This window comes from Hydra vulgaris, chromosome 13, assembly GCF_038396675.1.
Source record: "Hydra vulgaris chromosome 13, alternate assembly HydraT2T_AEP".
In the NCBI taxonomy this organism is placed as follows: domain Eukaryota; kingdom Metazoa; phylum Cnidaria; class Hydrozoa; order Anthoathecata; family Hydridae; genus Hydra; species Hydra vulgaris.
Window position 1 is genome coordinate 19,440,674 of NC_088932.1, and position 27,920 is coordinate 19,468,593.

The window sequence follows — 27,920 nt, forward strand, 5'->3', positions numbered from 1 at the left end:
ACAACTCAACGACTTTAGAGCCATGAATCAAAATCTTATGAAGCGTTTAAGTCATAGGATACCAAGGGTACAGGTCTACATATAGCAAAGCAGTTTCCCAACAGAATGTTTTAAATTTTGATGAGCTAATGTCATAATCACATGACATTGTGGCCAGAATAATATGAAGCTTTTTCTTAAGATTTGCATCTGTGTTTATTACATTAGCTGAAACATTGTATTGCTGAAAAATTACCTAGTTGTGTAACCATCGTTTGATGTACCTGCCCCACCTACTCTTGTTTGGCTACGATCTCGGCCTTAACACAGGGCCGAGATCGGGCCGAATTCGGACCAACGTCGTTACATCTGTCAAACATCGGCTCGATTTATAATATCGGCAAAATGTCAGTTGGCCGCCAAATAAGTACATTTATCGGCTAACAAACACTTAGCTCATGTTCACTTGATAGTGTTCGCTTTTTTCTTGTAGGATTTATATGAAAAATTGAACTTAAAAGTTTTTAATTTTAAAAAAAATATCACAGCGTTGTGACAGACACGAAGCAAATTCTAAATTGTCAATTTTTTTTTACTACATTACGTGGTAAACTTATATTGATTTAATCATTAATCAATTGGTTAATTGACTAATAAATTAATATAATTTTAAATTAATAGATTCAATAAATCAAAGTTTAGTATACTAATAATATATTTATGTATAAATTGAACTTTGATGATATAAAAAGTAATTATAATTGTTAATCTATGTATTCCTTAAATATATTCGTAGTTATATATATTATTAAATAAAAATATATGTACAATAACATCAATAATATTATGTTTTAGTTTTTATTTGTAACTAACAAAATACTTTTGCAATATTAATTTTAGTTTATTCACTATAATTATTTATGTGTAAAAAATTTTAAATTGCTTAAACATTTTTTAAACATTATATTATCATATATCATTAAAAAGTGCATAAACTTAATATTACAAAAGTGAACATTTTATAGAAATAGGATTATTTTACAAAATCTTATGTGAATTTAAGTAACAAAAGTTGACAACAAAGAGTCCTTCAGAAAGCTATGACTAATTTTAAAATATTCCGTTCGGTCAACGGCATTTTAGTAATAACAGTTTCACATAATGCTAATCGCGTTTGAAAGTTAAGGGCGCGTGACTAGACTTGACATTTTAAATGATAACAAAAATTAAGCTAATGATTATATGCGTATTTTGTGAGTAAAAGTGGGGTCTCTGCAATACCATTTTTTTCAAATGAAATTTGGTAGATATTTAGAAAAAACAAATAAACGTTAAGAAAAATAAATTTAAAAAAAATACCCATAACTTTGATACAAATGTGATGTTAGAAAACTGACAAAGTTTTCAAAAGATGAAACTTCAAATAAATCTCAGAAAATTGAAATAAAAGAAACACACTACAATAAAGTAAAACCATTCGACTATTTAAAAAACTTCTATACTGATTACAAATTTTTAAAATAAGACTACAAAACAAGTCCTAAATAGACGAACACCAAATAGAGTTTGAAAATGTGGCAAGAAATCAACCTGAAAAAATCGGTACCGTAAAACACATATACGCGTATACCTACTATAATGCAGTTTAATATTTTGTTTAGGTGACAATCATAATGCACAAGCAATTGGTAATTGCCCTTTAAAAACGGAGTTTCCTTTAGTTAATATCTGTTGTGATAACAATTAAAGATATTTAAAACATAAGGATACAATTTGTGATTTCAGTTTTATTGAAAAGTACTGCAGTTTGTCTGGATTTGTTTAAACTTATCTAGTATTATTTATTTTATTTAGAAAAAACTTGTTGCACACAAGTAAGAAACAGTGACAAAAGTAATATTAATTTTTTAGGGATGTAATATTGTGTTTTAAGTGTTAATTTATACAGTTGTTTAATGAGTTAGAAATTATATTTTGGTACTTTAGATGGTAATTTGTCAAAAAGTAAGTTACATTTTAGTTTTATTATATTATAGGTTTTAAAGTTTTTATATAATTTTGATAATACATATGCTATTTTGTTCAAATTTAATACAATAAGTGGATTTTGATTAAATTAAACTTAATTATAACTAAAGTTTATAATTTTTATTTCTTTATTTTTTGTGTTGTAGTGATAATGCTGAAGACCTATAAAGTTACATTTTAATTCTTATAACTGGGTATTATTATTAAATACAAAATTTATGTTTTAATTACTCTTAATTATATAGAGTAAGATTTAATTTATGATTTTTGTAAGTTTGTTTGTAAGTTAATTTTTTTATAAATATAAGTATTATATATATATATATATATATATATATATATATATATATATATATATATATATATATATATATATGTATATATATATATATATATATATGTATATATATATATATATATATATATATATATATATATATATATATATATATATATATATATATATATATATATATATATATATATATATATATATATATATACATTAGGGTGGTCCTTAGCTGTATTGAAACTTTCGAAAGTGAAAATGTTGCACCTCCCAACCCCTGATCCTGTTCCAATCAACCAAATAAAGAACTGTGCAAAATTTCAGCTCAATTGGACAACTGCTAGGCAACCCTCAAACGCCGTTAATTTGGAACATAATATGCATAATGATTAATTCCGTTTAAAAGCGACATACTCTTGTCTATTTCGACCATGTTCTTATTTACTACACCATCAAAACATAATGTGAACCAATGAAACTTGAACATTACTGTTTCATAAGACAGGATTTAGTTGCAGCTGGGTACTTTTTAAGGTTTCCGGCAGTGATCTGTAAAACAAGTTGTTTCTCAGTTTCGTCTTTGGTGAGAATGTTATTATAATCCTGAATGAGTTTGACTCCTCTTTCCGCAACATCATTCACAACCACTATTTTCTTAAGTTTTTCAATTCCGCTCTGTGACCAGGATCATTCTTCCATACTGAAGGGTCTTTGCTCAGAAAATCGGTGCTGAGAGAAAATCTGTTGAAGAATGTTTTTGTACCAGGAGTTAACAGAGATGGAAACTCAATGTTTGGAAAGGAAGAAAAGTCTTTTTCGGGAAGAATGTATCTCTTGACTTAATTTTTTTTTTCCTCCGCTTCTTTATTTTTGTCGAGCAAAACTTGAGCCATATTTGCCTCAACTGCTGCTGGTGGCATTGTCATCAAATAAGGCGAGAGCAACAGTTTCGGCAACTAAGTACCAGAGGTGGTTGGAAAATTTCTTTGCAGCAGCCTTACTGACTTGTGGATCTATATCTCGATAATTAATCAGTTGGCACATGAATAGGAAATCATGATATGGTGCTGTAATTGTTTTTTGTTTTTTTTTTCGTTATTTAAATGCCCCAAGAAGACCCAACGGTCTTGTCACAGAGCACCGCGGAAGTGCATTTAACCAGGAAGTTCACGCCTCCTTCCTAACCGTGACGCGAAAATATGTCCAAAGCTCGTTTTAAACCTGAATCTCCTGCTAATAAAGCAAGCGCTCTAACCACTGCGACACAGCCTGCTTCTGATGATAGAAACCAGGCTTGAACGTACACTCGAGCAAGGAACATACATATTCTTCTTAAAGAGTTCTTCTCCGTATGTGATAACTGAAATTGATTTTGAAACGGGTATACCTTGAATGCATAAATTGCTTTTGCCATCAATTAAGCATGACTTACAGCTTCTGGTATACGAAACGATATTCCGTTCTTCGGAATGCCACCATGAAAGATCATTGTTAACTCCAACAATTTTCGGTAATCATCTCTCTTCTGTTTTTGTGTAGAAAGGTAGTGTTCAACAAATCCAAGAATGGTAGAACTGACATCAGGCACTTTATTACTACCAGTTATATAAACGTTCTTGTCGAGTTTCGTCCAGGCTTCTCTAAATCTTTTGAAAAGTGCCATGTCCGTAGAAGAAGTTGCACCCATCAGTTACTCCAAACAGCTCCTCAAATCTAACTCAAAAATGTGGTGACGGCATATATATATATATATATATATATATATATATATATATATATATATATATATATATATATATATATATATATATATATATATATATACATATACATATACGTATACATATATATGTGGGAGGAGGGGGAAGGGGGAAGCTCTATACCTATCTATGGAAAAAAACTTGTGCTCAATTAAATTTGGCGGAAAATATGGAGAGTGAGGTGAAAAAGGGCACCAAGTTATTAAATACACCCGAATTAATAAACTTAATGTCTTATAACATTATTAAAATAACGTATTTTGATTGTAGTATGGCTTAGATAGTAAAGAATGATGATTTATCGGAAAGTGAAAAAAAATTTTTCAACAGTTGAACCCCAAAATAACTTTGAACTACCCAATTTCATATTTTTGACAAAGTAAGTAATGCTTTAAATATCAGCCATGATCTTAACAACTCATTAAAAAGAAAGTAAAAAAAAAGCACTTGACTTGCTTGTTTTTGAAAATTAAAGAAAACTTGACAGTTATATAGCTATTTGAACACGCTAAAAAGAAAAGCATACATTAAAAATAATAAATTTGTTAAAGATAAAAATATAGTTATCGGTAATCATTAACATTTAGTAAACCGTAATTAACAGAGCCTTCTTTAGCTTCAGCTGGCAACCCGGAATTTTAAAAAAATTAGTCTCTAGCACTGGTGGATTAAGCAGGAGAGGGACTCTAACTCCTGCAGTTTTTGTGGCTCCATTTTTTTCATAAGGATTGTTTTTTTATTGTTTTTTCGGCGTCTTGGTAGTTTAAGGATTCCTACTTTAAAATAGCACCAGGCCCCAAAAACTCATAACCCAGATTCAACAACCATTTTTTTTTATTGCTGCCTATTTTTAAACTCATTTTAATATCACCAGCACAATTGCAAAATACAAAAAATCAATTTAAAATACTCACCTTTAAAACAAGATTTCATCGACATTTTGTTTCAGCTAAACGAGCAATCTGACTTTGTGAACTTTTTCCAATTATTGAAACCTTCTTTTTTCCAAAATATGAATATCGAGTTGGGTCAAACAGATGAGAAGGAGAGTATATAAGCTATCTCCTCTTACTTGTTCGTCATTTCTTACTACCTCGTATCAAAATTCATTTGAGAAATGGCATTTTTTGGTTTTAGGATAGTCTTTATTGCTCTTCAGGAAAAGTATTGGATTCATTTTGATGATGCACTCTCTCTCTCTCTCTCTCTCTCTCTCTCTCTCTCTCTCTCTCTCTCTCTCTCTCTCTCTCTCTCTCTTACATCCAGCCATTCTGGCCAAGTCGACGGGTCATTAAATAAAAATCTGCAAGTGTCACTTTTTTGCAAAAAAATTTTTGTAATTGTAAAGCTATTTTCTGTTTCAACTATTATAGGCTTTAAATTACATTCAGGTTTTTGTTTTTCTTTGATGCTTCCTGAGATTTTTGGCGACAAATGTCCAAGTATGAAGTTGATGTACGTGTGGCAAGACTAGCTGAAGAAGTTGAACAACAGAGGGTTGCTCACATTATCTTGAAGACAGAGTGGAGGTCTCACTGGATTATTTTAAGGAGCTTTTATCACACATTATGTTTGATTCAGAAGGTTTTAAAGAACATGGAGAACGAAAAGAATGTGTTAGTTTTGGCACTTTACATTAAAACAGCTTCATAGGCTGCTTCAGTGTTCTTGGCAAACTTTTTTTCCCTGAAAACCTGACAGGTTTTTTAACATTTTTAATAAAAAAATATTCAAATTTAAATTAACAGTGAAAACTTTGTTTTCGTTTCTGGAAACATAAACTCTTCAAAATGTAAGTTGTCTTGTCAGTTTATTTAATTTATTATCCGCGCAAAACAAACATGAGTTCAGCGTTAATAATCAAAATTATTTATAAAAAGTAGTTATGTAAAAAAAAATTATGTAAAGTAATTATGTAAATTATGTAAAGTAATTATGTAAATTATGTAAAGTAATTATGTAAAAAAAAGTAATTAAATTAAAATAATAAATAATTAAAAAAAATAACACGAAAAAAACTTTACTATAGCGTAAATAAAAGAAATTGTTAAAAAAAACTTTTCAAAGCAAACTTTAGTTTAGTGTAGATAAAAAAAAATCGTAAAAAAATACACTGATTGAAATTAAAAAAAGACATTATTTAAATGGACTAAAAAAGTAAATAGATATATGATATATTTAAAGAAATTTTTAAAAAAGCAACATTTTTGAAATGGATCAAAAAGTAAAAAATAAACTTTTTCTCGGGACCTAAGGTCTTTTTGTACGTACACAATCTGAAATACCCATTAAAGTCAATAACTAAAAATGCTGGGCGTCTAATGTTTTAAATAGTAAAGATATTTTATGAAGACCTCTAAAAAAAATAACTTTGAGCGGCGCCCCACAGGTTGCGGCGCCCGGGACAGCTTACCCCGGTTGAAGTAATTGTAAGATCAGTAACTGCATTTCGTAAACTGGAAAAAAGATGCAAAGCGGAAAAATCTTTTGCAACTAAAGTGAATATGCCTGCGCCATTAGTCCATTCAGTATAAATACATTTATTTTATCTGTTTATACAAGCTTGCGGATATTAGTATGGAGGATTCAGTCAAAAATTTAAGGTATACAATAAAACCTTGAACCATGCCCAAAGTTCAATGCAATGAAATCTACTGGTGCAATGGAATAATTTTCTTTATTTATTGAAAAATATTTTCATCATCTATTGAAAAATATGCTACTCTCATCACATTGGTTATGGTGATACTGAACCTTTTAAAAAAGTAAAATAATCAAAGCGATATGTAAAACATTTAGAACCTATAATATCTGAATGTGTAGATCATACTTAAAAGACACTTGGTACTCAAACTCCATAAACTTTGTGCAAGCATGAAAGATAAAATTTTATCAGATGGAAATAGACTTAGCGGAAACGGAAGATTAACTGATAATATAATTAAGTAAATTTGATAAAACGTAAAACTATTTTAGCATGACACCTCGCTAAAATTTTGTTGTGGATTGGAATGGTAACAATTTGATACCACACCACCAAACAAATTTTTATAAAAAATATCATGCAGTACAAACCATCAGATAATTTAGTAATTGCAGTAAAGTTTGTTATCTATCCTATTTTCAAAGATTTATGTAATGGTGATGTTTTGAGTTGCTGTTTAAATAGTTCCATTCAAAACTCAAATGAGGCTCTGAACCAAACTATGTTGAAAAATGTTCGAAAGATTTGGGGACCAATTTAGAAATTGGAATTGCATCTGCATTAATAAATTCTAATGATGGTATATCTGGACTAGTGCAACTTTTTGGTAAAATTGTCTTTTAGTGCAAAAATAATAATCGGTTAAATCAAAAAAGATCTATGGATCCAAAATATCAATAAAAAATCAACTAAAGAGAGTATGAACAAAATTAAATGATAGAATAAAACTGATTAGAGTTGTCAGAACACTTAGAAATTATTGAGTTTTTTTATTTATTTTTTTTGCTTTCTTGGTTCCAGAACTCTTGTTGTTGGTTAACGATTTCTAAAGATCTAGTTGAGCTTTCATCATAAAATTTTTAACACTTGAAAAGTGTTTAACTTAAACAGTACTAAAGCAGAATAAAGCAATATACTTAAAGAAGTAATGAGAAATCAATCATTGAGCAACCGACTATTTATAGAAAACATAAAAATTAAAATAATATCCATAATAATTGACATTTTTATAAAAAATTTTGGTTTGTAATCTTTATTTTTAAGATGTTGTATGTATTCATTTTAATATCAAACTAAAAATATTAAAGATTATCATTTTTTTACCAGCTTTCGACCTTAATTTTTATTTTTAGATAGATAATTTACTTTTTAGCATCATAAATTTTGCGTTTATCATTCTTGTTTATCTTACTTGTAAATTTCTCACGTAACTAGGTAACTAGGTAACACGGTGACTAGGACGTTTTAATTTAATTTTTAAATGAATTTATATGTATTGGGTAAAAAAAACTTAATTGATAATAAAAAAATAAAATGAATAGACAATAAAATGAAGTAATAATAAAGAAAAAAAATAAAATTAATTATAAAAGTTGATAAAAAAAACTATAATAAACATAAATACATATATCTTTATCAATTCTACACAATTAAATATGCAAACAAGAGTCGTTCTGATAAAAAGACTTTTTTTACATATTTAGAAATTTGTTAACGTTTTTATAGCCCTGTCGCGTTACAAAAAGTTATAAAAAAAACTGTATACAATTTTTTAGAGGATTGGGCTAAAAAATCCCCTTTTCTCCCACTCTAGTATTAAATCTCAATGGGGGAGGTTGTAGTTAACTAGACTGTAACTGATAGTTAAATAAACTATCAAATAAAAATTTAAATTTATAAACAAGTTTTTTCAAAATTTTATTTACACGATAAAAACTAAAAAAAATCAAAATAAATATTACATAACAATATTTTTAAATAGTTTTTTGTTGTTTAGCAACATTTTCACACATATTTATATTTGAACAGCAATATTTTTCTTTAATTTCAAGTTCTGTTTCATTTAAAACTTCATCTAATTCGCACAAAGCAAACTCGCGCATTGTTTTTAATGATTTGTTTTTCTTAATAATCTCGCAGTGTAACAAATTTTTCTCGTTATTCTCGCAGTGTAGCAATTCTTTCTTATTAATCTCGCACTGTAACAATTCCTTCTTATCAATCTCGCACTGTAACAATTCTATCATATTAAACATGCACTGTAACACTTCTTTCTTATTAATCTCGCTCTGAAGCACTTCTATCGTTTCATTCTCGCACTGTAATAACTCTTTCTCATTATTCTCGCACTGTAACAATTCTATCTTGTTAATCTCGCAATGTACTAATTCTTGTTTATTGATCTCGCACTGTAACAATTCTTTCTTATTATTTTCGCAATGAAACAAGTTTTTGCTCTACAAAAAGTAATAATTAGTTAAAAGAGTAATTCGAAAAAAGTATCTTCAGTTATATACAAATGTAAGAATAAAAAAACGAAGAGCCATTCTCAGTGGACATGCGTCGTCCGAGGGACGTCCGTCGGACGTCTTATGGAAGACCTTCGGATGACGCGTGCCCATTGGGCATGCGTTTGTGTTGCACGAGTGTGCACGTTAGCACGCGTTAGTGTTGCACGGGTATGCACGATAGTGTGCACGCGTTAATGTTGCACTGTTGTTAGTCACTAAAAATTACCTGTTTTTTTTCCCGCGAAAAAAGTAAAAAAAAAATTATTGAAAAAAAAACTTACTGTATTGATAACTGATGTTGAATTGTTCCTTATTTCTTTAATAAAACTAGTTAATTGCAAAGTAGAATTCAATACATCGTCATTTACAAAATCAGAAACAAACTCATCATCTGAATCAGAAAATGTATACGAGGAACTCTGGTTTATGTTTTCTATGTTCAAACTCTCAACGTTTTCTACGTCATGAATAATTTCAAAACCTTTTTCTTTTTCGAACAAATCAAATGAATCTATTTGACTTAGATATGTTATTGAATCCATGTAAATTTCATCCAAAGACGAGTAAAAACTATCAAAACTTAGGTCGTTATCGTTTTCTGAAAAAATCCTATTATCAATGATTTTGATTTTATCGTTTTCTATAAAATTCTCTTTATCAAAGGAGTCGAATCCATCGTTTTCAATACAACTCTCATTATCAATGATATCAATTTTATCGTTTTCAATAAGATTCTTACTATCAATGGTGTCAATTCCATCGTTTTTGATAAAATTTTCAAAAATGTTTTGATAAGATTTACTCTCAACATTCTTTTTCTTTTTTTCTTTCTTTGTTTTATAACCCTGATGAAAAAGTTTCCAAAAGTTAATTTTCTTATTTTTCTTTTTCTTTTCCTGTTGAAATGTATTGTTAATTGAAGAGTCGATTGACTTTTCAACTTCTCGTGCATCGGATGGCTCATATTTAAGTATTTTACTTTCTTCTGCTGGATGGACTTTGTTTCTTTCAAACAATTTAAAAACCTTGTTTTTTTTCAAATTCATTTTAAAATCATGTTTTTTCTCTCTATCTTCTAAACAATAAATAAAATATTATTATAATTTTTGATTTAAAATTTTTGATTTAAAATTTAAGAGGTTTAAAATATTTAACACAAATAATATATAAAATATTATGTTCAACATTTACCTTTTAATGATTGATTTTGTGATATCATTCCCATTTTCTTTTCATCGTCTCTATGAAAAAACCTGTATGGAAATATTTTAATCATTTTTTTTATAAAAAACTATTTAAATTTAAGACCAATATTTAACAAGTCACAAAAATGCCAACTTTTAAATTTTAATTTTGTCACAAAAAATAGTTTTAAAATAAATGACGTCAAATTACTTCAAAAAACACGAATAATATAACTTTTTAAAAAGCAAAGTTGATAAATTTTACATTTTAAACGAAATTTTTTTATCTGTTCACGTGACCAGAGCAAGATCACTTGTAAGTCGTTTTTGTTTCCAGTTTTATAAAATTTATTTATTTATTTTTTTCAAAAAAAAAAAAATATATTATTAATAAATAATCCATATAAAATTTCGTTAACAATATTTGAGGAGCCCAACTGCAAAAACGCGCTAAGTCACAAAAGTAAAAATATTGAGTTAATTCTATTTCCACATTCTATATTCTGAAATCTATCATCTATTTAAGTATTAGAACAATTAAAAAATAGACAAAGAAAATATTAATTTCTGTTGCTGTGCAACTAAGAGTTATTTAGTTCGTTGTTTTCTCAAAATCAGTTTACTCGGACTTAGCGCGTTTTGCAAATGGCTCCTCATTCAAAAAAGCCGATAGATGTTTTCAAATACATAATGAAAACAAAGTTTTTTTTTCTACCCTGTTTAAAATTTTTTGTTATAAGATATAACTTTTTAAATGAAAATTTGTTATATGAAAATTCATCTTGTCTCATTCGCCATCTTGCCCGGTTTCCCTCAATATATATATATATATATATATATATATATATATATATATATATATATATATATATATATATATATATATATATATATATATATATATATATATATATATATATATATATTATATATATATATATATATATATATATATATATATATATATATATATATATATATATATATATATGTATATTTACTTAGATAGGAAGGTTTTTTTTTGGCGTTTTTATTAAGGCTTTAAAATAGCTCTAAATCTTTCTATATATTTTAATAACACTGAATTTCATCCTCCCTTTAAAAAAAAAGTTCAACCATATTTCCCGAATCTGTTTATTGAAAATAAAGAAATAAATAGGATAATATTATTATATTTGTGAATGTTGTTATCCACTGTTCCGGGTTACATCATTAACTTATGATAATTATGCGAAACTCATTACGGCTGTCATGTTGGTTCACAAACAAATAAACAAAAAAACAAACAAGCGAAACAAACTACGTCTTTGTGCAAAAAAAAAAGATTTAAATACTTGTATTAAATACTCAAAGGTGTACCATTTTGCTGGTGACACTAACCTTCTGATTGTAGATAAGTCTTTAAAAAAGCTAAATAAGTACCTAAATTATGACCTGGCATCACTGGTTCAATCGTTGCGATCAAACAAAATATCTTTGAATGTAAAAAAAACTGAATTAGTTCTATTTAAACCTCAAGGCAAAAAAATTACCAAAAAACTTAATTTTAGAATTAGTGGTCAAAAACTAAATATTGTAGATAAAATAAAATATCTGGGTATACTATTAGATGAAATTCTTTTGTTCATTTAACAAATTAAATCCATATCAAACAAACTAAGTCGAGCAAATGGAATGCTTACCAAAATAAGCCGTTTTGTGAATTACGAAACCCTTGTGAATATTTGGCATGCTATTTTTAACTCCCATCTACGCTATGGTTGTCAGATATGGACAAAGTTCATCCATTTAGAAAAAAACCTTATAAATCTCCAGAATAAATCTTTGAGAATAATTCACTTTCAACCTAACAGTTTTGGTGTTGACATACTATGTAATCTTTCTAAAATTTTAAAGCTTGACGAACTTATCTACTTATCAAACTGTGTTCTTGTATGGACATTTTCCAGAATAATACGCCTAGCTGCTTCACTAGCCACTTTAAATTCACAAATGATATTCATAGTTATAAACTTAAGTCTGTATCTTATTGTAGTCTCTCTATGCTTTTAAAACAAACACATAAGTATGGTATAAAGTCAATCAAGTATCAATCAATTCACTGTTGGAACTTTCTTTCTGTTGAAACTAAAGAAATATTCTCCAAAATGACAAATAGAAATGCCTTCATAACCCATGTAAAAAAGGTTATCCTCAATAAAAATAATCAATGAATTATCCGTTATGCAATTACCCCCAAGCTATTCTCTATAAATAATTTTTTAATATACTAAAAGTATAAAACAATAACAATATAAAACTTAAAAATAGAAATAAAAATTTAAAACTCATAAAATAAAAATATAAAACTTTAAAAATAAAGCATAAAAATGTATAAATGTTCATAGTCACAACCAAATACCCTCATATTCATCATCCTGTAAAGTTTGTATGGCTCTAAAATTTGTGGCATTCTTACTAAACCATGTAACATGTATTAATTAAACTATAAACTAATTCTCTATAACAATTTTTTTTTTAATTCTTTTTATTATACTTTGATGCATATTCAATATTTCTATTTCCTTATAAAATACTATGCTTAAAGAATTCTGGTGTATAACAAAACTCTCCTAGGACTTCTCCTTCTTTGACTTTTCTTTCCAAGTCGTTAAACTTCTCTCCATTTTCTTTCCTTCTTTTTACCTGTTATATTTTTTGTTACTGATATTATCATGATTTTTATATTTTTTATTTTGCATTATTATTAATGATTATCACTATTATATATAGATAAATATATAGTAAAATATATATCTATATATAATAAAATATATATACAGATTATACTTTTTTATATTACTGTATTTAATATTATTATTACTATTTACTACTATTATTGTTGTTATTATTATCATTATTATTATTATGCTATAATTTATACCACCATAGGTCTTTACACGTCATCAGTTTATAACTGTTTGTAAATGTCCCGCACGATTGTATATACATACAGTTATTATTAAAGTGAAAATATATTGATTTGATTTGATTTTTGATTTAATGTTTGCTCTATCTCCTATATCTGTTGAAGAACTTAAAAGTTATAAAAGTTTGGAGTCTTATAATTTTTTTTTCTCTGGCTGGGTCTGGGATGTTGGTTTAAAATTATTTAATGAAAATTGTTTGGTTATTGGAAGGGTAACATATTTTAACACCTGAATTTTATTTTTTAAAATTTGATTGTTAAATTTTTAATGAAGAATATTATATAATTTTATTTTCTCTTATCAAAGGTTTATCATTCTCAAAAGCATAATGAAACAGCAACTTCTACATGGATTATTTCTGAAAAGTGTTGTAAAATGTTGTATGCTCATTGTAACTGCATGGCTGGTCTTAGAGAAGCATTTTCTCACATTGGAGCAATTTTATAGTAATGCTGCTGTTAGAATTTGCGATTCTAAGACAGTTACAGGAGAAAAAGCATATTGGATGCTTCCATCTTTACTCAAAGATATTCCGTATTCAGAATGCATTGATATAGATTTTATCTCCCCAAGTACTTTAAAGCAAAAAGATGATTAGGCAATACTAAAAGAATCTACCTGTAGTTTTCTAAATGATAAAAAAGCATTGATGCATTGTTAATTAATAAGTTACATTTCAATACTTGCACACCTCCTACTCAAAATGAACTTGATACATTTTTCAATGATCTAAGTCTGTGCTAGTCAAAGCCAGCAATTTTATCTGTTATATCTCCTTACAGTGCAGAATACCAACCCTCATTATTGAAATTGCAGTTTCCGAAAATGTTGTGGGAATTATATGGTCCCTCAACTTTATTTCGAAGTTACATAGATTTGTGTAAATAATATGAAAGTTTAAATTTGACTGTATTAGAGGTTGAGCAGTGTAGTGTTCAAAAAGCTACAAGAGAGTAAATTTTTTTCCAAAAAATGGTTTCATTTTTGAGCAGGGAGAGTCACACCATCAAACATGTACAGTGTATTTCACACACTTGACTCTATGCCTGCCCAATCATTAATTAAAAGAATTTGTTACCCTAAAAGTTACAAAGTTAATACATATCAAACTAAATGGGGAATAGACAATGAAAAGTTTGCTTTAGCAAAATATTAGGATATTGTAAAACAGTATCATGTTAATTTCAAATTGGCTCTTCTCCAGATGGTTTAATATATTGTGAATGCTGTGGAGAAGGATGTGTTAAAATTAAAAATCCTTTTAACCATATAGATAATTTCTAATTTAAAGCTGTTGGTAAAGACAAAACATTTTGTATACAAATAATGAACACTGAAATAAAGCTTAAACGAACACATTCATATAACTTTCAAGTTCAAACTCAATTACATATATGTAAAAAAAGGCTTTGTGATTTTTTTGTAAATACTTTTAAAGACTAGTCACTAGAAAGAATTAATCTAGACAATCCTTTGTAAACAGCTTGTGTAATAAAGTGCCAGCAAGTATTTAATAGCTCTATCTTACCAGAAATAGTAGGTAAATATTTTACAAAAGATAATGGGGCTGTTCAAATAATACGTGACAGTCTTAGGGGGGAAGGAGATATTGGAAAGTGTCACAAAATATCACATGGGGGAGGGGGGTGGTTTGCTACAGTGTGACGAGATAAATAACTTTTTAAATCAAATTTTTTATCACTGCGTAATTTTTTAAAATAGCTAACTCCGAGATAATTATATACGATACGAAAATTTTCAAGAAAAATGCTATGCAACGACTTCACAAGCTAGCGTTTATTGTTTAACGGAGTCATAACAAATGAAAATAAAAAAATTAAATTGGTTTTTTTTTAAGTTACTTGTGGTAATTGCAGACATAAAAAGAAGTTTTGATTCTACAAACAAAGAAAAACCAGATAGTGGGCGATTATTTAAAAGCAATTTATGTTACCGTTAAAAATCTACTTTTATTTTATAACGAATATTTGTATAAATATACTAAAAATTTTAGTATTAATAGTTGTTTAAAATTTGATCTTTAAACATAAATATTATTCTTGATCGTCATCTGATCTATAAATGTTTTAGTTTTACAATACTTTAATTTTTAATGTTATTGTTATTATTACTTTTAATGTTTTGTGTCACTCTAATGAATTTGTCGAACTACTTTAGTTACGTTATCATTTTTATTATATGTTAAGTTATTTAGTTACTATGATATAAAATTTTAGTACTACTATTAAATAGTTGTACTATTAATAATGTTATTAGTAATAATATCTTTACTATATACTTATTTAACGTAATGGTTGTAAGGAAAATTAATTTCTTGTTGTTGATGTTGTTATAGATTAAAAATGTCTAGTGAAAAAGAAAAACTTTACAAATCTATTTATGAAGGATATTTGAAAGCATTTGCAAACAAACCAAAGCAAAAGTCTCAAGAAGAAACAAATAAAATCTGGTCTGAGATTAAAACAAAGAGCAAAACATTATCCGAATTAAATGTAGAAGTTGAAAAAAAGTTAAAAGAGCTAAAACAAATTGAACTCCGAAATAAAGTTGGTATTTTATCTTACTGGACAAAATTACCGAACCAAGTACCGAATACACCAAAAAAGCGTGCGGTTGAATCTAAAATCACTTTTGATGGCGTGACTGACGCGACCCCATCAATTACAACAAGTGAAGAGTGTGAAAAAGAAAATTCCAGTTTCTCAAAAGTTGTAACAAAACAAGCCCCGAAACAAGATCAGTTAAAAAATGAAAATTTTATTTTAGAAAAAGATATTGCATATCTCACTGAAAAAAGAAATTGCAACTTGTTGTCACAAGAAGACTACCAAATACTAGGGCAAAAGCAAAAACTTTTGGTAGAAAAAAACCGAGATCTTGTACTTCGTCAAAAAGCCACTGAACGCCAAACAGCAACCAGACTAAAAAGAAAAAAAGCTATAGAAGCATTAGATCCAGATATTAGAAAAAAGTTGTGTGGAATTAAAAATTCAGTATCAAAAGGTCGACCGTTAGCCTGTGATCAGGACAGTTTAATAAAAGCAATTGTAGATATTGCCATGAAAGGGTCTGCTTCTGATGATAGGAGAAGAACTGAAATGGTTCGAACTGTAAAAACATTAAATGACTTGGTTGAAGAATTGAAAAATCATGGTTACAATCTCTCGAGATCAGGAGTTTACTTAAGATTACTTCCAAGCAGATCATTGAGCACAGAAGGAAAAAGACATGTTAAAACTGCACCTGTCCGGTTAATAAGAGCACAAAATTCTGAGCATAAATATCATGTAGACACAAAATTTGCCAAATCATCCATTAGTGCCCTTGAAGAACTTGCGGCAGTCTTGGGTCCTAAAGAAGTGACGATTCACTCCCAGGATGATAAAGCTAGGGTGCCAATTGGATTGACGGCTGCAAGCAAACAAGCACCAATGATGATGCATATTGAGTACAAGGTAACTTTAGCTGATCATGATTTTGTAATTGCCTCTCAACACAAACTTATTCCTTCAGTAATTGCAGCCATAGAAATTAAAAAGGATTGCATGGAAAAACAAGCAGTCACATACTCTGGCCCAACATACATAGCAATCAGAAGTGCAAAACATGATTCATCAACAGCACTTAGTCACTTAGAAGACATGAACAAAATAAACCATCTTCCTGCATTTAAAAGCAGCTTATTTACTGAAGATGGAGTTAGCAAACCAATCGTGATTATAACTGTTGATGGTGGGCCAGATGAAAATCCAAGATATGAAAAAACAATTCATTGTGCCAAGACTTATTTCAAAGAACATGATCTTGATGCAATGTTTGTGGCCACTAATGCTCCTGGAAGAAGTGCCTTTAACAGGGTTGAGAGAAGAATGGCTCTGCTAAGCTATGACCTAGCAGGAATTATACTTCCATTTGATCATTTTGGAAGCCATCTTAGTTCAAGAGGAGAAACAACAGAGAAAGTTATGGAGAAGGCAAACTTTGCCAACTCCTGCACAAATTTGGTCTAGCACAGTCATTGATGGATTTGAAACTAAAGCCGAGTACATAAAACCAAACAGTGAAAAATGTGTACAGTTAAAACATTTTGGAGCAGAGTGGGATGCTAAACATGTCAGAGAAAGTCAATACTTCCTTCAAATTGTAAAATGTAATGATCAAAAATGCTGTGGTCATCGTCGCAGCTCACTGTTTCATCTTATTCTAACTGGTTTTCTTCCACCACCAATTTCTTTGTTCCAAGGAGAAGATGGTCTTGAATGCAATAATACAAAGAACAACTTTGCATCTCTCTTTTTAAACTTATCATTTTGCAAAACAATTTTGCCCACGACAGTTACAAAAAAGTATCCCAATGGATTGCCATACGACTACTCATGTCCAAGCATTCAAAATTCCTTACCAAAAAGAATTTGTACCAATTGCAGTTTATATTTTGCAACTATCAAATCAATGAAACAACACAAAACAGTTTGCTCAAGTATTGGATATTTGAATAAAATTCAAAACGTTAGACCTCAACGCTTAGTTGCTCAACGTCTATCTGAACTCATGTGTGTCTTTTTAAATTCGGACAAAGAAACAATTGAGTGGTATGATCAAGATGATGTTGATACCTCTGACCTCAACTGGCCTTCAAAAATTATTGAAGAACATGGAACTCCAATACTTTAAGGTCAAAGTCCGATTTGGGAACAAATTTAGGTTTTCGACAGATATTCATCAATTGTATTTTTTTATAAAAATAAACTATTACAATTAAAATATAAACTTATAAAAAATTTTTTTTGTCACGTCACACAGGGTGGGGGAGTGGGGGTTCTTCAAAATGCCACAAAATGTCACATAGGGGAGGGGGGTGTTAGAAAAACGACAAAAAAAGTATCACGTATTATTTGAACAGCCCCTAACAATAATATGGATTTAGTCTCCATTGCTGGTCTCAATTAGATTTGTTGTTGTAAAGGTAATGAAAATGGTGAGTTGTTTCCTTGTGCAGGAAAGAGTTGCAAAATTAAACTATTCCACTTGGTATGTTTAAGGTTGACTAATAAACCAAAAAAGAATTGGTTAGGTCCCAATTGTCATAAAAATTGTTAAACACTGTATAAACTTTTATTTTATAAAGGATGGATACAGGATATTTTAATATTTTTGGTACAAACTTTCAGATATTGTAAATACTCCGAATATAAGTTTGTATATGTATGTTTATGCTTAAGTCAAATGATAATTTTTAGCAAAAATTCATGTTTTTTAAGCTTGCATAACTTTTTAAGAAAATCCCAAAAGTTATCCACCCACTCCAAAAGTGAGGATAATGAGTTAATAAATTGTTTTAATTTACTATCTTATATTAACTAAAATTCATCATTCATGATTTAAATTTTATCTAAAAAAAATCCTTAAATGTTCTATATTTTTGACTATGTAAAGTTGACCATGTAAGGTTTTAACTATCCCTAAAATGAGGTTGCAAATTTTACATTGTCATAAATTTCAAATACTATATTATTAGATGAAATTTGAAACCTGCAGATGAACTTAAATTTAATATAAGATAGATTGAAATATTTCATTAACTTGTTTCCTTCACGTATAGGAGTATGGTATAAGAATTTCTTTTTTCAGTATTTTTGTCTCACATTTCCATCGTCACAACTTTTAAACATACTTAAAACTGGTTTTATTGTGTTCATTAACAGTTTGCCATGCTATTTTTTACGGATTTTTATTTTTACCTTTATATCAGTTTTTATGTTTTATTATACATAGTAATTTTTTTTGTAAATAAACATTTAAGCATTTTGCATAGTCAATCTGTTTACTACTCACGTCTTTAACATGTGGGGCAATAAAAATGTACTTGACACTTAATTGCAAAGAACACTTAATTGATTTTATGTCTTTAATAACCACCTCACTCTGCTAATTAGATTTAATTCTACCCAGTACTTTCTTTCACCCCCCACCCCCTCTTCTGCTTATCAGTGACTTTGCAACTGTAATATATTTTTGAAATTGTGTGTTTTCAGTTGCTTTTAAAAAATTAATTATTGATGTTAGATTACTTGGTTTAATTATTATATTGTTATTATTATTGCGTTCATTATGAAAGTAAATCAATATACTGCACAAGATAAAACAAAATGTTTTTTTTTTTTCTCTTTCATTTCGCTGCTAACTAGATCTGTTTTGAATTTAATATTTTAAGCCTGAGAGACTTAAAATGAGTCAAATGGGGTATGGGGTTAAGGGTATGGGGAGCTTTTATACATTGTCTGACAATCTTCGTAGAGTTGGTGTGACAAAAAAAATAATTCTATCCCATTTTTATATCTTAGCTTATACCTTATTGTGAGATACTTGAGACCGTTCTCAATTTATATATGGTCATAATATTCGAACAATAAGAGGTTGTTAGAAATTTATCGCGGATAGGATGGGGAGAATATTTATCGGCCTTTTTGATCCTCATACCGCTTTTATTTGCAAAGCACCCTCATTTTAAGTAATTATAAAGATAAAAATATTTGAATTTTACTCTGTCTGGAAGTTAACTACCTCATCAACAAAAAAGTACGCTGTGGCCCATAAAAGTGCATAGAAAAAATGCTCTTACTAACTCGCTAAACTGTCCGTTATTTATTAATTTATATATATATATATATATATATATATATATATATATATATATATATATATATATAATATATATATATATATATATATATGTATATATATATATATATATATATATATATATATATATATATATATATATATATATATATATATATATATATATATATATATATATATATGTATATATATGTAAACATATATATACATATAAAACATGATTAATCAAATGGTATGACAGAATCATACAAATTAATTAATGAACATGATATTGTAACAATTTTGTCCATAGTAGTAAGGCCATTGTTTTGTTTAATCAAATAGATCAAAGGAGTTCTACTTTGTAAAATTTTATATTTATTTCGAACATTATCTATAATTATCTCTTTGAGAATGTTATAGGTAATATTTGCATTGGGGTAGTCATACATAATTGCTTTCTATCAGGCCATTTTTTCAGTCTTACATATAAAATATCAATTGTTTTTAGAAACACAGAAGAGGCAGTTGTGCTACTGAATTATAACGATAAGCTAAATCATTTTATGTTAAATTAAGCCAAAAACCCATTTTTTACAAAAAAGTCAGTAAAAGATGCTGAAAATCCAAAAGTTTTGATCTCTTACATGGAAGGAAAGATTTTATAAATTTAAAAAGTGTAAAAAAAACATCCATGTTCGGAAGACCTGTATAAAATAGGACTTTTTATCTGATACAAACCATTCTATTGTGCCAACATTTAGAACAGACAACTCAGACATTAAACTTGAAACTTTGTATGTACTTGAATTTATTTCATCTTCCATTGAAACAATATGTTTGTTTGTTAAATCAGTTTGGCAAGAAGAATCTTTGAAATTACTTTTATATACTTCACTTATAACTTCAAATTCAACATCGTGCAATTTTGAATCAAAAATTGTGTTTTTAAAATCAATCTGACATGGTGGTACAAAAACTTGGAATTCTTTTTTCGGAATGATTTTTAAAACATCCTGCATAAGCCTGAGTCCACGATCAATAGCACGTTCATGTCTTGTAAGATTGATCGATTTTTTTTATATCTTATGAATTGATTTGGTATCCAATCTGGATGAAATTTTTTCTCAAATAGTTTGGAAGGCTTTCCTGTTATATACAAAACATAAATACATACCGAGTCGTATATAATATATAAAATACAAACTGATAAATTGATTAGAAAGAACTGAGCTAGCTATATTTAAACTAGTATATATATATATACTAGTTTAAATATGGTTAACTGAGTTCTATATATATTTACCTATATGAATTTGTTTGATAACCACGTTTAACTACATTTAAAGTGTAAATATGAAAAACCGAGTTTACTGATTAGTTTTAGATAATAATTTTCACAGAAAAAAATAAATAAACCTGTGATGAAATGATCAGAACAAACTCTATAATGAATTAGTTTGAAATTCGTGTTTTCACTTTATATTGCACTAAACCATTTACTTTTCCTTTCTGTTGACAGTTGTTTAGTTTCCTCGTCGTGATGTTAAAGTATTGAAGGAATATGAATAAATGACTTGATACAACTTTCAGAACAATTTGTGCAGCCAAACACACAACAAAAAACCATGTTTTGTATAATATCAAAATTATACCAACAGTTATGATACTATAAAATCACTTTTATTAATACACTAGTTCCGTATTTTATTGTGAACCATTATGGCAACTTTTTTTAAAATTGAATTTAAGTAAAAGCTTGTAAGGCCAGCTCAGAACACTGGATTGACGAAAATCTAAATTGAAATAAACATACCACCCATTTAGTTAGCAAAATATTCAAAAGTACTGGTATACGATACCAGTCAAGTTATTTATTAGTATAGCATGGTGTAGTACCTAGAAAACAATTTAAAATTACTTATTGTGCTTCCCATATGACGTGCAGATAAACGCATATCTGGAATAACCCTTGCTATTCTAAATATTAGTGATTTTAAAAGTTTAAATTGCTTTAAGGGTGATCACCCCCAAAATTTAAATATAGACAATAGAAAAAAACATTTTAAGTAATCTAAAATACAATAAAAAGAAAATAAAAAATTTACATTTTTTTTTGGTCAACAATTGTTGCATATACCCCAAAAAAACCCCAAAATAGGCAGAAAATATAATTTGCGCTGGCCAAGATTAAGCAAAAGCTATTAAAAAAGGCAAAGTGAAAGTTTGGTATTACTTTTAGAATAGGTGCATGAGTGTTTCAAATAGAACAGATTTGGAAAAAAAAAATCTGGGTCTGAGGACATGTCCGCCAAATATGGTATTATAAAAAAGGTCAATTTTTGAAAAGGTAAAACATCCATACTAGTTTTTTTCTTTAAATATCAAACTTCTGTTCCATTTAAAACACAGGTCTTATTAAAAGGAAGATATGCTGAAAATTAGAGGCAAAAAGCTTAAGCGGTTCTCTTGCAACATTGGTCAGCATATTGAAAAACCTCAAACTAAGAAAACGTTAAAAACGCAAAATTATTAAATAAAAAAATCTCCCAACGTACTAAATATTACATATGACTCTAATTTTAATTAAAAACCTCCTTTTTCATGTAATTTGCCTTCATTTTCTAAGGTTTTGTCACTTTTCTTCTATTTTTTAGCACTTAATTTTTTACGACGCAATTTATTATTTTATTTGGCTTTCCCTGATAGATTGACCGTTTAAGGTGGATTTTGTTTATAGCGTTTGAACCGTTTATTGTAATAGCCAGGAATCATGTTAAATTTTTTATAAATTAGGATTTCATCCCAATATTAAAATTAGCTACAGCATCGTAGACACCAAACTTTAGCACTGCAATGGTGACAAATTTTGTTTTCAGTATACAATTACAAATTTTTCAGTTAAAGGACTCATTCGCACTCTGTTGAATTTACACCAACTCCTTTCACCCGTTGGACAATGTGGGTAGTGCCGGTTGTTATCTTTCGATGATGCCACGTGAAAAAGAGTTGCAAGTGCTGATTATTTTTCAATTTTCGAAGTAGTGTTCCAACACGCTTCTAATAGTGCCCTACACATTCCAATTTAGTTACTTGAGTGACAGGATAAACATCCTTGACAATATTGTAGCTTTTACTATTCCCATCACCCAAAAAGTTAACATATTTTAGTTTATATTTTTGAATTGATTGCTGTAAAATGCAACTGGCTCCTTCGCATTCCATTCCACTTGCAGAACCAATGAAGTTCATTTTACAAATATGTACATTTTTCCACTTGGCATAAGCAGTAGGATTTCTTTTAGCAAGGTTTTAATTTAAAGAGTACCGTCTGCAAAATCGACTCATAGCCTCAACATCTAAAACTTTTCCACTGTCTAATGAGAGTACAGCAACCACACCATTTAATGAGGAAAATCCCCTACGTTTTCATGTCCCATCACACAATGCACTAATATCAAAAATCTCATCTTCGTTTTGACAATTTTGTCTAAACCAGCTACAGCATCAGCCATTGTTTCATGTGCAACTTCCTCTGCAATAATAGCTATTTTCAAAACAGGTTTATCATAGTTTTTTGGCGTCATTAGTTTTGGCATGTTCATGAGGGTTGTAAATTTTTGAATTCCAGAATATCCTATTCCAAGAGTTCTCATTGTTTATATTATATATGTGTTTGTATCAAAGATTCCTTTTTGATTTAATAATTTAGAAGTATAAAAGTTATTTTGATATTTACATTTTGAACAAAAAATTGAAAGTTCACATGCAAGTTCTCGCTTTTTGCTAATGTTTTCAGTTATTGCTGAAGTTGCTGAAAGCAAGTGGGGCAACTTAAAACTGATACAGCATCTGACAAAATAGAACAGTCAACTATTCTATAACGTATCACGTCTTTGTTTTGGACATAAGCATTCTTTTGTGGTGTTAAGTTCAAAATAGGTTGAAGCTTGCGAAAAAAAGAAGGCGACGTTTTGAAGATGTCTGTTTGTTTATCAACAAAAGATTCAATATTATCATTTAAAAGGTGATTTAAATTATTTAAAATTTCACTGTCACATAACACCTTTCCATTAAAAATCCTTTTTCTTTTTACTGCTCGTTTTGTTCTTGCTTTAACTCTATCTACTTTTACCATGTTTAAAAACTTTTAAAAAATTTATTTCTGTTGCGATAAAAATTGAGCTGAAACTAAACTTAAAAACTAATTTTTCTTACTAATAGTTTTATAAATCTAACCAAAAGCTTTTTAAATCTAACAAGAAACCAAATAAGATTTTTAGTTGCGAATTTTATCTAAACTTTTATTGCATAGTCATTTATTGAGGTGTACTACAAGATGTAAATTTATATTTTTTGTAAAACGATATTGTTACTACTTGAAAAATGTAAAATTTTGATACTTATGATAGGAATTTTCAGAAATAGCCACTACGATTTTTGAAATTTCACAGGAAGTTGGAAAAATAATTTTTCTATAACTTAAATTTTTTTATGTTTAGACATTCTTCCTGATGAACCTACTGATGGGGAAACATTATGTTGAAGATAAAAGATAGATAAGTGTTTTTACTAATTTATTATTGCTCTGTTCTTTAAGAACATTAAGCACTCTATTTGTAGAATACACTAACGTAGTTTATATATATATATATATATATATATACACATGTATATATATGTATACATATATATATATATATATATATTATATATATATATATATATATATATATATATATATATATATATATATATATATATATATATGTACATGTATATATACATATATATATATATATATATATTATATATATATATATATATATATATATATATATATATATGTACATGTATATATATATATATATATATATATATATATATATATATATATATATATATATATATATATATATATATGTATATATATATATATATATATATATATATATATATATATATATATATATATATATATATATATATATATATATATATATATATATATATATATATATATATATATATATATATATATATATAAATAGATATATATATATATATATAAATAGATATATATATATATATATATATAGATATATGAATATATTTATGCTATTTTAAATGAGGAGCCCATTTGCAAAACGCGCTCCGAGTCCGAGTAAACTGATTTTGAGAAAACAATAAAAAAACTAAACTACTTTTAGTTGCGTATTAACAGAAATTGATATTTTCTTTGTCCATTTTTAGGAACAAATATTTTTTAATTGGTCCCATATTTAAATAGATGATAGATTTAAGTATATAAAACGTGAAAATAGAATTAACTCAAAATTTTTATTTTTGTGACTTAGCGCGTTTTGCAGATGGGCTCCTCAAATATATTTATGTTTTTTTAAACATTGGACGGCACGCCGTCCAATGTTCAATAACATACAGCATAATAACTGAATTTTTAATATCTGGAGTAAGCTCAATCATCAATAACGTGATTTATGTTAAAGACGCTCCTATTAAGTTTCAAAGCAATTTAAAACATCTTGGTTTCCTTTGGGATAATAAGAACAAAAATATGACGGCAACACTCCAAAAACGAATATAAATGAAAGGATAACGCAATTTTTATCTGTTTCAAAAGCTCTGATAAGAAACGGAATTCGCTTCTGCCAGCCTGCTACGATTATTTATTTATTTAATTCCCTAGTTATTCCAACGCTATTATACGGACTAGAACTGAATGGTTGCAACAATAAGTTTCTACAGAATATTGATAAAGTTGGACGATCTGTCTTAAAATCATTTTTTAATACTTCTAAGCATAATAAAAATTACCTCCATTCTTTTTTCAAAGTAGACTCTGCATCGAACATTTTTATTCATAACAAATTAAACTTATTTATCAGGCTACTTAATGACCCCATATGTTACTCCATTATAATGACTCAGTAGCCGTGTATAAATAACCAAAGTTTATTTGTTGGTGAGATATGGCTAATATGGAAGCAATTTGGTATTAATATGCTGCAAATTATGATCGAGGGCAATAAAATTAAAACTGCACGCCCGAAGGAAGTGTTAGATGCCAATATCGCCGCAATTTTAAAACAATCTGTCCAATTATGGAATTTAAAGGAACAAAGACTTATATTTAGAACTTTGATGGAAGAACTCATTCCAAGAACAGTACAAGAACACTCATAGCATTTTCTTTATTTGTTTTTTTCACCTATAATTTATGTAATTATTGGGTGTTTAAAAGAATATATATATATATATATATATATATATATATATATATATATATATATATATATATATATATATATATATATATATATATATATATATATAATCGCCGCGGCGATCTGTTTTCTGATATTTAACAGTACGCCAGCCGAGAACCAAGAGGCCGTATATCCAGTTTTGACTTTTTTTCTGTTTATTACTAAAAAATGTTCTCTATGATGAAATCTATGTTTTGAGTGATTATGGTCACAAAAATCATAAAACTTAGGGTTATATTAAAAGAACTAGAAGGCCGTATGTCCAAAATAGTGATGACTGCTATTATTAACTGGCCGAATGTCCTTTGACCAATCAGATTAGCCAAGACTTTGTTTACACTGTTAAACAACCGCTAAAACTTTATTTGTTATCAATAAAATGGCGTACCATGAAACTACTGATGAAGTCTCTTAAAGATACGATTATAAATATAAATTATAAAATCACGAATTGTTTAGACTGGTCAATGCTTACTATATGGTTCTATATATTTAATATATTATAATTGTTAATATTGCTATTATTATTGTATATATAATATCTAATAATTTAGAAACTTAAAGGGACAAGATTGCATTCAATTATAACATAATCTTTAATTCAACTACTCTGAATCTATCTGTTATTCAATCACAACATATTGATAAAAGTGATGATGACCTTAATGAAAATGATTCAAAAAAAAAGCCATGGAAAATAGCAGAAAACACAGGAGAACTGGAAAAAATCTTACACGCAAACGAAAAAGAGATCCTACCTCCTGGAAAAAAGAAATAAGAAAAAAACTTAGACAGAGTGGTCAGCAATACATAGCCTCAAATGGAAAAATACAATGGGAGAAATTTATAAAAGATTGTAAGAGAGACCACACTCAATGTCCGTTTTACATGTAAATTAAAAATTAGCATTGTTGATCAAGAAACTTTGCACAAACAACACTGGATTTTAAATGATCAAGAAAAGGATCTTTTTTACTCCCAAACTACAATTATAGAGAACAAAAAAAGGTTTCGTTTTGCTGAAAATTCAGAATTGAAAAAACATAGTTATTTATATTACTTTATTGTTTCTGATGAACTTATACGTTTTTGCAAAGAATTTTATCTATGTACTCTAGATATTGATGAAAAAAGAATTAGAAATTAACATTTAACAAAAAACAAAACAACAGGAACACCTCAACAGTATAAAAGAGGTAAAGTACCGAGTCAAACTGTTCCAAATTACATTAAAGATTATGTGCGTAAGCATATTCAAAGCATTCCCAGAATCGACAGTCACTTTTGTCGTAAAAGTAGAAACAAAGAGTACATTCAAGAAAATCTGAATATGACCATTTTGTATGAGAAATATTGTGAAAAATGTGTTTCTGACAATATTATTCCTGCAAAAAAAAAAAATTGTATAGATCAGTATTTAACACAGAGTTTAACATTGATGTTCATAAACTAAAAAAAGATAGATGTGACAAATGTGAAAGTATAAAAATGAATCCTTCACCAAACTCAAATGAAAAAAAAGAATATGAAATTCACATAAAAAACAAAGCTGAAACTAATCAAGAACGAAATCGCGATAGGCTTGATAAAAGCAAGTGTGTTATTTGCTTCGATATGGAAAATGTTTTCAGCCTATCCAACAACAAATGTTTCCAACTTTTTTTACAAATGAAAGTTGACTGTTTTTCATTTGACAGCACAATGCTCAATATCAAAAAAAATTATACTTCAGTCTGGTTAGAACTTACTAGTGGCCGAACGGGAAATGATATAGCTAGTGCTCTTCT

General features: G+C 28.1%; 2 protein-coding genes across 2 annotated transcripts; one reads left to right on the forward strand and one right to left on the reverse strand.

The window, feature by feature from the left end:
• Positions 1-8,477: 8,477 nt before the first annotated feature.
• LOC136089466 (GRIP and coiled-coil domain-containing protein-like) lies at positions 8,478-10,394 on the reverse strand. Its single transcript, XM_065815483.1, has 3 exons — positions 10,243-10,394; positions 9,333-10,126; positions 8,478-8,997 (listed from the first exon to the last, which is right to left on the reverse strand). Exons 1-3 carry the CDS (start codon positions 10,325-10,327, stop codon positions 8,515-8,517), a joined length of 1,362 nt encoding a protein of 453 aa, XP_065671555.1. The 5' UTR covers positions 10,328-10,394; the 3' UTR covers positions 8,478-8,514.
• Positions 10,395-14,997: 4,603 nt separating this feature from the next.
• LOC136090137 (uncharacterized) lies at positions 14,998-17,989 on the forward strand. The gene has a single exon (XM_065816243.1). The coding sequence runs from the start codon at positions 15,568-15,570 to the stop codon at positions 17,233-17,235; it is 1,668 nt and encodes a 555-aa protein (XP_065672315.1). The 5' UTR covers positions 14,998-15,567; the 3' UTR covers positions 17,236-17,989.
• The last annotated feature ends 9,931 nt before the right edge of the window (positions 17,990-27,920 follow it).